The sequence below is a fragment of the Gossypium hirsutum genome, chromosome D09 (assembly GCF_007990345.1).
Source record: "Gossypium hirsutum isolate 1008001.06 chromosome D09, Gossypium_hirsutum_v2.1, whole genome shotgun sequence".
Lineage (NCBI taxonomy): Eukaryota > Viridiplantae > Streptophyta > Magnoliopsida > Malvales > Malvaceae > Gossypium > Gossypium hirsutum.
Window position 1 is genome coordinate 40,400,827 of NC_053445.1, and position 10,327 is coordinate 40,411,153.

General features: G+C 31.6%; 1 protein-coding gene across 16 annotated transcripts; it reads right to left on the reverse strand.

Moving 5' to 3' along the window:
• Positions 1–3,757: 3,757 nt before the first annotated feature.
• On the reverse strand, positions 3,758–8,236 carry LOC107944767 (uncharacterized). 16 transcript variants are annotated; one of them, XR_005918116.1, is made up of 9 exons: positions 7,749–7,836; positions 7,466–7,527; positions 7,255–7,325; positions 6,103–6,206; positions 5,834–5,902; positions 5,291–5,428; positions 5,043–5,177; positions 4,057–4,186; positions 3,758–3,955 (listed from the first exon to the last, which is right to left on the reverse strand). XR_005918116.1 is itself a non-coding variant. In XM_041100648.1 (7 exons), the coding sequence occupies exons 1-7, from the start codon at positions 7,889–7,891 to the stop codon at positions 4,155–4,157; spliced, it is 669 nt and encodes a 222-aa protein (XP_040956582.1). In that variant the 5' UTR covers positions 7,892–8,235; the 3' UTR covers positions 3,758–4,154. The 16 variants fall into 16 exon arrangements, 2 of the variants coding, with proteins under 2 accessions (XP_040956582.1, XP_040956581.1); XR_005918115.1 differs by lacking the exon at positions 7,466–7,527 and having other exon boundaries at positions 4,094–4,163; positions 5,043–5,170; positions 7,749–8,236; XR_005918114.1 differs by lacking the exon at positions 7,466–7,527 and having other exon boundaries at positions 4,057–4,163; positions 5,043–5,170; positions 7,749–8,236.
• Between the last annotated feature and the right edge of the window lie 2,091 nt (positions 8,237–10,327).

Below are 10,327 nucleotides of genomic sequence, written 5' to 3' on the forward strand. Positions count from 1 at the left end.
TTCGGCAAAAATTATGGACCAATTTTTAATATATTTTTCTTTTATCTCCGTAAATATTCATATTTAATATTTACGGACTCAATTTACGAAAACGAAATTCTAAAATCGCATTTTTCGGTACCACTAAAAATCGGACCGTTACATGGGGATTTTATTAATAGAAGGTGTTGAACTTTTTCGGTTTTGTATTCCTTGTTATGCTGCTTTTGTAATCTCCTATTATTAGTAAAATTTTAGCTTAGAAAAAAATTAAAACAAAAACTTGAAAAATGTTTGCTTAAAGCAAGACAACAACACTAATAATTTGCCAAACCAATAAGGAGCAATATGCATCATAAGAGAAAAAGAGTAGTCGTCATGCATTTCCTATTCTTCAAGGAGTATCACATCAACTAACACTTTGGTGATGTAATGTTTGTAAGATATCTCTGGCTTTGTAAATCCATCATCATCCTTGTACAACACATTTCTTATTCGTGCGAGGTTAAAAGCTTGCATGAGGATTTGCCTTGATATGGACATTGGCCTCACCATCAAACCAACATTTAGGTCTTTCAATACAGTCTTAATTATTTCTTGAAGACCTTTGTTGATACATAATACAACAAGTGAGGAGGACAATGAGGAGATTAGGGCGGATGATGGAGGTTGATTCACCTGTAGAAGTTGAGAGTCGATACAAGGACAAGAGGACAAGCTGATTGAGAAAACAGGTGCTTAGAGTAACTTTAGGGTCATAGTTTTTGGAGGAATTTATAAGAGAGGTCCCCAGGGACTTATTTAGGGGGTTGGCAAGGGCTCTAACCCCCCTAAAATGGGAAATTTTCTATTTAGGCCCTTTAAAATTTTTAAAATTTTAAATTAGTAAAGATAAAATTGCACTTTGGCCCCCTAAAAATAATAAAAAATTCATTTAATCCATTAAAAATTATAAAAAAATAGGCTATTCAAATGGTGAAATTATAATTTAATTTCACCCCCTAAAAATAAAAAAATTTTGATTTAATCCATTGAAAATTATAAAAAATAGAGGCTATTCAAATGGTGAAATTACAATTTAATTTCACCCCCTAAAAATAATAAAAATTTGATTTAATCCATTTAAAATTATAAAAATATAGGCTATTCAAATGGTGAAATTACATTTTTACTATCGTAAAAATTACAATTTAATTTCGCCCCCTAAAAAAATTTCTAACTTTACCTCTGGAGGTCCCCTTATCCACTAGTATGACATAGTTAAATAAGCATTTAATCCTGTTAAATGGGTAATGGATAATCATAGGCACGTATCATAGGATTTTGTCAATATGAGGTAATCAAGCTTAAATAGACTCTTTATTTTCTTAGAAGCATGTTCACATTAGGATAACATTCACCTTTAAGCCCGAGTGATTGGTTTCGTTTGAGGTGGGAAGAGAGGTCATGCTCAAGAAGTCAATGCGGATTCAACAATGCTTATTTGGCTAACACATGTCCTATTGGCAGAGAGATATAACAATAGCCCCTCCCGGTCAAGTAAGAGGCTATAAAGTGACCTTTTGTAAAACATAATTTGTAGGTCCCTTAAAGGCTTTTCCAATTGGAGAATGAGAAGCATCATCAAATAGTTGTCATACATTCTTTTAGGGAGTAGTGGCCATGATAAGGAGCATCCAACATTGTTCAGGTGGCCAGATGCTGAGGGTCATGACTAAGTCCTCAAAATGACACATTTATGAAGAATAACTAAAAGATGCTAGGCCATGTGCAAAAACTTGGGCATTCTGTTTCGAAATTTCAAGGTGCAAGAGACACACGGCCAGACCACACGCCCATGTGCCAGGCCATGTGTCACACACGACTGAGACATACGCCCGTGTCTCTACCCGTGTGGATGAAAATAGGCCATTTTAGGGCCACTTTTCTCACCCAATCTTGGTATCAACCTATGCACAACAAATTTTACACTCAGAAATCATACAAGACCCTCAATTCAAGCCAATACCAAGTTCTTATAACTAACATATCATCACATATAATCAAATATCTTAACTTACCAAATTAACAACTTACACCTAGGTGTATATGCAACCATGCTTCAATAGACCTATTATTTGTCCATCATCTAAACATTTCAAACATGTTTCATATATGATTTATCCTTAATCATATAAGTTGGGTTGAAATGTAAACAAAATATAACTCTTAATATTTACACGAACCATTATCACCCTATACATGCCATATAAACCAAAATATACATTGCAAAAACTGCCAGAACAAGTTGGATAGTGTGGCTCGATGTGTTGATCCAATTCCCCGACCTCACGTTAATCTATAAAGACATTAAACAAACACAAGTAAGCTTAATGAAGCTTAGTAAGTTCATTGGTTTTAAACATAAATCTTACTGAACATTGAACACACTATAACAAAATTAAGTAAATAAATCATTCAAATTACATTTTCTGCCAACCACAACTTCAATTTAGGAATTCACTTAATTCATATCAAAACCATCAATAACTTTAAGTTCTCATATACTAATTTCATATGTCACTTACCGACCTTACCAGATCTAAGAACGACTTACGGATATGAGTATATCGTATATAGAAGCCTGAAGGATGCATAGAAGCACACAAATGCTAAACGGAAACCCATAAGGGTTGAACGGAAGCTCATAAGAGCTGAACTGAAACCCATTAGGGTTAAACGAAAACTATATGAGTTAACTGAAGCTCATGAGAGCTAAACGAAAAGTAAACATGAAAGTTCGCAACAAATGCTGAACCTCGGTTTACTTGGGTAATTTACCGTCAATTCCTCCTTTGCACAGAACGGTCGTACTCAATCCTGTGTCTCACTTTAGCAGGATACTCATTTCAAATCATAATATTTCAATATTTTATTTTTTTATTCAATAATATACTAAATACATAATAAATTTAACTACATTCCATTTTTCAACAACATATTAAATACATATCATCATTCATCAATTTAATATAATTATTACACTTTAACCATACAAACTTACCTGGGGTAAATTTGTAAATTTTGTAGTAGTTTAGGGACTATTCTGCTAATTTTCCTTTGTCTCGTTGGTCTACGGGCTCTCGATCTAAAATATAAAATTATTTATTTATTAGCATACTCACTACACAAAAATAGACTTTTAGCGGCGCTTTTTTAGGCCTTTAGCGGCACTTTCAAAAGCACCGTAAAAAATGCCGCTAATGACAGCATCGCTAACTTTAGTAGCGTTTTTTTGAAATAAACGCCGTTATAGATCATGACCTTTAGCGGCGCTTTCCCACAAACACCGCTATGGATCAGGACCTTTAGCGACGCTATTTCACAAACGCTACTATAGATTAAGACCTTTAGCGGCGCAATCACACAAAACGCCGCTATAGATTAAGACTTTTAACGACGCTTTTTCACAAAACGCTGCTATAGATAAAAACCTTTAGCGGCGCTTTTTCCCACAAACGTCGCTATAGAACAAACCTTTAGCGGCGCTTTTCACACAAACGCCGCTAAAAACATATCTTTTAAAAAAATAATTTTTTAAATAATATTTATTTCTATGATAAATATTATATTATGTTTTAAGGATAAATAAAAAATATTATTTAAATTAAATTTTCTACGAAAATTTTAACTTTAAAACTAAATATAAAAATTAATGAATTTAAATTTAGAATTTAAAATAATAAATTAATAACACAATTAAAATCCAAAAGTTAGAACTCTTAAGTAAAAATAAAAATTTAGAATCAAAACTAAAATAAATAATACATATGCAAGGTAATAAAACATACAAAGCATTTTCTTAATCAAATAAATAATACATTTACTTAATCAAGGAAATCTTGTACATCATTAAAGTCACACCATCAAATCTGTACCCATCAAACTTATACTCCTTCAGCCACCATCTTGCATTTGAAAGAAGATACCTCAGTACCTAAAGAAACAATTAAGAAATAATATTTACAAATGGAAGGGAGGAAGCCAAAATCTTTAAACAAGCTATTCATTAAGAAATGTTTAGGTAGAAGTACATACTTCCCAGCTTCCATAATTAAAAAGGCGAGAATCTCACACTGAGTGGTGACCCCTTGACCCCGTGTGGAAGTAATGACCATCAGTTCCATCAAACATGTTCAGCCCATCTAACACATTATTGGAAGCATGGTTGTTTTCATAAAACATCATTCAGATACAGGTAGATAAGAAAATAAAATTATGTTTATTAACTCTTACAAATTAAATCTTGTAATTGGATAAAGATTGGGATTGATACCCGCTCCACTACAACAAATATGAAAATTATATGGAAAGAACATAGGAAAATATGTAGAAATAGAACAACGATGAAACTGTGAAGATAAATAGAAAGAAATAAAACAACAAATCACAGTTAATTGGTCTCTTATATTAGCAAAATAGAAGCTAGATTATTTAATCCAACACAGCTCCAGTTTAAGCAACTCAGTAAATGCATTGGACCTAAACGTGTTACTTGAGCATAAAACATACAGGCATAGTAAACTGAAATCCTCCTCTTCTACATGCCTCTATTAGGAAAAAGGTAATTTAGATTTATACCTGCCTATAATTTAGATTTATACCGTAGGGAACAGTGATTTAGATTTATACATGCCTATAATTTGCTTCTTTTGAAGTAACATGTAGCAAACAATTAGTCTATATGAATAAAAGAAATAAGAGTATATAGTAATATCCCTCTGCTGAAATACGCATATTCAGTCATATTCCAGTTCATATAACTACTGCTAGGATTTAGATTCATAACTGTTGATAATTTCTTTGAATCAATCTATAGGAAACAATCATCATCACATAAAACCAAAATCAGAGAGCAAATAGCAATTTCACTCTGCTAGAATATAAGAAGATATTAAATCATACTATACCATCAATGCATGATCCATCATATTCCAGTTTATATAATTATTAGATATAATATGATTAACCCAAATGAAGACCAACCAACATATTTAAGATAAGGGTATGGGCAAATAAATTACCTTGATTAGCTTTGGATTATTTTCAACGACACGCTTAAGACCTTCATCAGTAATCCTTTGGCAATCAACCAGGCTCAAGCATTGCAAGCTACCTTGGCCTCTACCAGTTATTTGTAAAAGAACATCATCTGTAATCTTCTCATTCAGTGGCAGATTTATGTGAATATCCCTCCATAAAAGAGGATCATTCTGAACTACAGATCGCAGAGATGTGCAAACATTCTCAATAAGAAAAAGATCCTGCATACCCAAATAGCCAAGCGCCAAAATAAGAGCTTAATGAGGGGTTCCTTCATGTCCCTCAGCACGAACCTCACAGTCCTGAAATTCTTCATTTTCCTGATCAACCGAAACCATATCTTCATCCCCAAAAGACAAAACATCCTCTACATTACAATGGAAAACCACTGTCAAACTACCCAATACAAATAAAAACAAACACCAGACTAAACTAAGTTACAGGGAATAAAACAATTGAAAATAAAGGCACGACCTTCATTTTCAATGCAGCTAGCAATGGCATTATCTGACAACTCATGCTGAAGTAAAAAGCTAGCAATAAGAATATTTTCCATACACACTTCTCTTTGCTTCAGTACTGAGCAAAAAACAGTTAGCAAAAAAGTTAGCAAAAGTAGCAACTAACTGCTACCTGATGAACTAATCTCAGCTTAACGAAGCTCAACAGTTTCAAATTCTTAGCTAATTAATCTTCGAAGCTAAAAATAACATGAAAAAAATGATAAAAGAAGGCAAATAAAGGAAGCTTAAATAATAATTCGATTGCTAACGTGATAAAATCTCTGTATTTGATCTTGTGCATTAGGAGGTATCTCTCTTCCAGGGACGAATGGATTTTTCTGTTACAGCAGAATATCAGATACTGCTTAAAATACAAATAAAATGAAATAAGTAAATCCAAGAACAAGTATTAGCATAAAATGAAATAAGTAAATCAAAAGCAACTATAGAACTCCAGAGAATAAAATTTTAATCCTGTATGTAGCTAAGATCTTTAACCAATCAAATATTCCACAATGAACCAAAATAAGAACACAACCTCATCTTGAGATGGTAGCGTGGAATTTTTGGACTCCTGTACAATTTGCTCTTTGGCATCCTCTATGTCTGACGTAGCTCCTTGTAAACCCCAGCCAATAGCACCTATGATAGCACACAAGTAATTTGAATAAAAACTTCACTAATGCTAGAAGTTCGACAAATTAGGCAGCACGAAAAAAAAAAACTAGGTAGAAAACAAAATACAAAATCTTTGTAAACACAAGGCAAACATCATAAAAAAGCCTATGATGCAAAAAAAAAAATTCTCAGAGAATATCCATATCTACTCAATACCAATTCGTAACATAACAAGCCCCAAATAATTACTAAAGGAGTTCACCAAAATTCAAGAAAAAACTGAACAAAAATTATAAGCAGTATTTACTCAACCTATTAATGACTTTTCAGGCTTAAAATACAAGTATCCCATCCCTAAATATTTACTTGCTGAAACATATATGTTCTGCATCAAAACCAATTATATAATTGCAGTAACAATGATTTCTATTTGGTCTAATGATTTTTTTGGCCCTCCAATTTTATAACAAAGTTATTTTAGCTCTCCATTTAATTTTTTTTGTTTTTTTAGCCCTTAAACTTACCAAATGAAATGCCATATGTCTTCAATATAAGCTCTAAAATCATCTCTAAAGCAATTAGACACACATAATATGCATCCAAAAATCGACCAACATTTCAAGATTTACAAATCAAACATGAAAGACAATAAAAAAGAAGAAAACACTATGTTTCATAACATTATTAGGAAAGGCAACTAAGGCTTATATTAAATTGGTAAATGACTAAATTTTGGACAAACCAAAGCAGGAATTGAGTTGAAAACATAACATGGAACACAGATAAAAAGATGTTATGTAATTGCAGATCCAAATAGCAAATAAAAGATAGGAAACTACATTAAAGAAAACAGCTTTTTAAAGTGACCAAAAGAGCAAACAAAATGCAAAATTCCAAAATCAAAGTCAAGATCTAAACATCCATACATCAAGAGGTAAATTTTTTAAGAAATATAATCAAGGCATAAAAGATTTTGCAACAAAAGTTGTACATAAAAAGCTTCACTACGCTAACATATCATTTACCATAAACTTTCCACAATCATCTGTAAATTAATATTCAAATACATTACCTAAAGTTGAAGAACAGGAAACCACCAATAACAACAATGAGCAGCATGCTATAAGGAGAACCACAAGAAACCTACAAACATTAGAAACAAGAGAATAACTCAATTCTTAACAGACAAATTCTGAACTATAAAGTCCATACAGACTCAAGAAGGGAACGGAAGTTATATATATCGAAGAAAACAGAGGCAACATAAACAACTTTTAACTTACGGCATTTTTATTCAGCAAAAGTAAGTTGATTGCGATCATACATAATTTACATCTTTTGGGATCTACCAAGAATTTAAACTAATTAGCAATATATTAAACAAGTGTCATATACAAGGTCTCCTGTGAAGCTCTACACGAGACTTAAAACCAAAAGTAAAACTGTATTAAAAAAGTTGGATCAAACCCAGATCTTTAAAATGAAGACTGTTTTCAGAGAAACCCACCAAAACCCAAAATTCAAAAACAAAAAATAGAAGAGGGAAGAGACGAGGGTTGAGCTTACAAAGCAGTCATCATCAATGGTATAGATGTATTTCTTCTTGGAAACCATGTACCCAAAGCACCAACAAGCAGAATCCTTGAAAGAGATAGAAGAATCCTTAGGACCCAAAATCCTGTTGATGTCGTTCCTATTGTAAAGCTCATAATCGAAGCCTTCAGGGACCTTGATAGTCTTGGTTACAAATTAAAAAGACATAACGTGCGTGGATATACTGGCATTGGGTATAAACAAAATGGTGTTTTTTGTTAAACGTTTGCGGCGGGGATAGCCATTGGAGAGCAGAAGAAAAAGGGGAAGTAGAGAAAACAGTGAAGAAGGAGTTCAAAACATCGTCGTCCGGTAGCGAGATGGAAAGCTGAGTTCCTTTGATAGGGTTAGGTGAAGAGGAAAGAGAGAAAGGGAGAGGGGAAAGGGTAATAGGAGAAATGACTTGGTGAATAGAAAGGGAACGGGTATGGCCATGTGAAGATTAGGGATTTCACCGGGGGGAATTTGAGGTAAAATGGCGCCATTTTAAAATGATTTTTGCGGCGTTTTTTTCTATTAAAAAATTATTTTATTTTAAACAAAACGAGTTACTTTGCTCTACTAAAAATATTTTACTGTATTGTTAAAAATTATTAGTTAAGTCATTTTATAAAATATTTCTTATTTTTTTAAATTAAATTTTTATAAAAAAAAACTAAATACTCTCAAAATAAATATCATAATTTTTAATAAGAAAAAAATATTAAATTGCTATAATTAATTATTAAGTTAGAATTATCCAATGTAAGCAATAATCTCTCACATATCAAATTTCTATTAAAGATTAAGACGTTAATCATGATTTTATATTATTAATTTTCGATCTAATCTCCATTTTATTAGAGATATTTCTTCCTAAATAAAATATAACTATTTTGCTAGATTTCGATGTGGAATGATTTTAGTTTTTGTATTTCATTTTTATTTGTTATAATTTGGTCCTATCAAAAATAGATAGTTACCTATCCATAACCCCTAACCCTTAATCCTTAACCTCTAACCCCTAACCCCTCTTTTACAATTATATAAGAACTTAATTAATATATAAGTTAAAAATACTAATTAATCTAAACCTTAAACCCTAACTCGACCCCAAGTCTCTAAACCCTAAATCACAACTCTTAACCTCTAACCCCTAACTACTAACCCCTAAACCTTATTTAATATATAAATTTAAAAATACTAATTTATCTAAACCCTAAACCCTAACCCAAATCCTAACCCCTAACCCTTAAATCTTATTTAATATAAATTAAAACACTCTAATTAATCTAAACCCTAAAGCCTAACCTGACACTGAATCCATAAAACCTAAATCCCTAACTCTTAATCTCCAACCCCTAACCCCTAAATCACAACCCTTAAACCAGAATTCCTAATCTATAATCCCTAATTTCATAATCTATAAACGTTAAAATTGTAACTCCTAAACCGGCCTTAAATTCTAAATTAACCATATACCCTAAACCATATATATTAAACCCTAAACTATAATGATAATTAATTAAATATTTTAAAATTAATACTATAGTATCTTTTACAATTATATATGAAAATATTTAATATATAAATTAAAAATCAATCAATCATGTACCTAAAAATTTTTAAAATTATTTTAAATAATAGTATTTTAATTTTTTCATTTTTAACAAATATTTTTCTAAGTTTTTTATTTCAAATTATTTCTACATGTCATTATTTCAAATTTATCCATTTTTAACAAATATTCAATTAAAAATAAATTGAATTTTAATTAATTTATAAACAAATTAAATAGTAAATAATCAGATAAAATGTTTTAGCGGCGCTTTTTCAAAAACGCCGCTAAAGAACTGAGCATTAGCGGTGCTTCTCAAAAAACGCCGCTAAAGCTCTGAGCATTAGCGGCGATTTTTCAAAAATGCCGCTAAATCTCTGAGCATTTGCAGCGCTTCTCCAAAAACGCCGCTAAAGACCAGGGCATTAGCGACGCTTTTTAAAAAACACCGCTAAAATCCCGATCTTTAGCGGTGATTTTTAAAAAACGCCGTTAAAGCCCCGAAAGGTCAGAAAACGATGCCGTTGGGCTTAGGTTTTTTGCGGCGTTTTTTGGAAAGCGCCGCTAATGCTCGATTTTTAGCGGCGTTTTTTGTACAAACGCCACTAAAAACGCCGCTAAAAGCTTGTTTTGGTGTAGTGACTTTTACTTCCAATTCACTTTATAATTAGTACCCTTCAATTTCTGAAATTACACAATTACCCCAACTTTTATAGCCTTTCATTTAGTCCCTCTCCAATTAATCTATCAAATGAGCTAATTTTTCTTAATTAACAATTTATCTAAATATTCTAGGCTATTATGCAGCCCTTGATAAGTAGAATTTAATTCCAAACCCTAATATTTAATATTTTCACAATTTAGTCCTAAAATTAATTTATATGAAAATCACTTGATAAAATCATCATATAATAAAATTAAAGCTCTAAATCCATATTAATTTATCACAAATATCCAATACTCATCAATGGTAACTTTCAAAATTACCCATAAAATAAAAAACTAATGACATAGA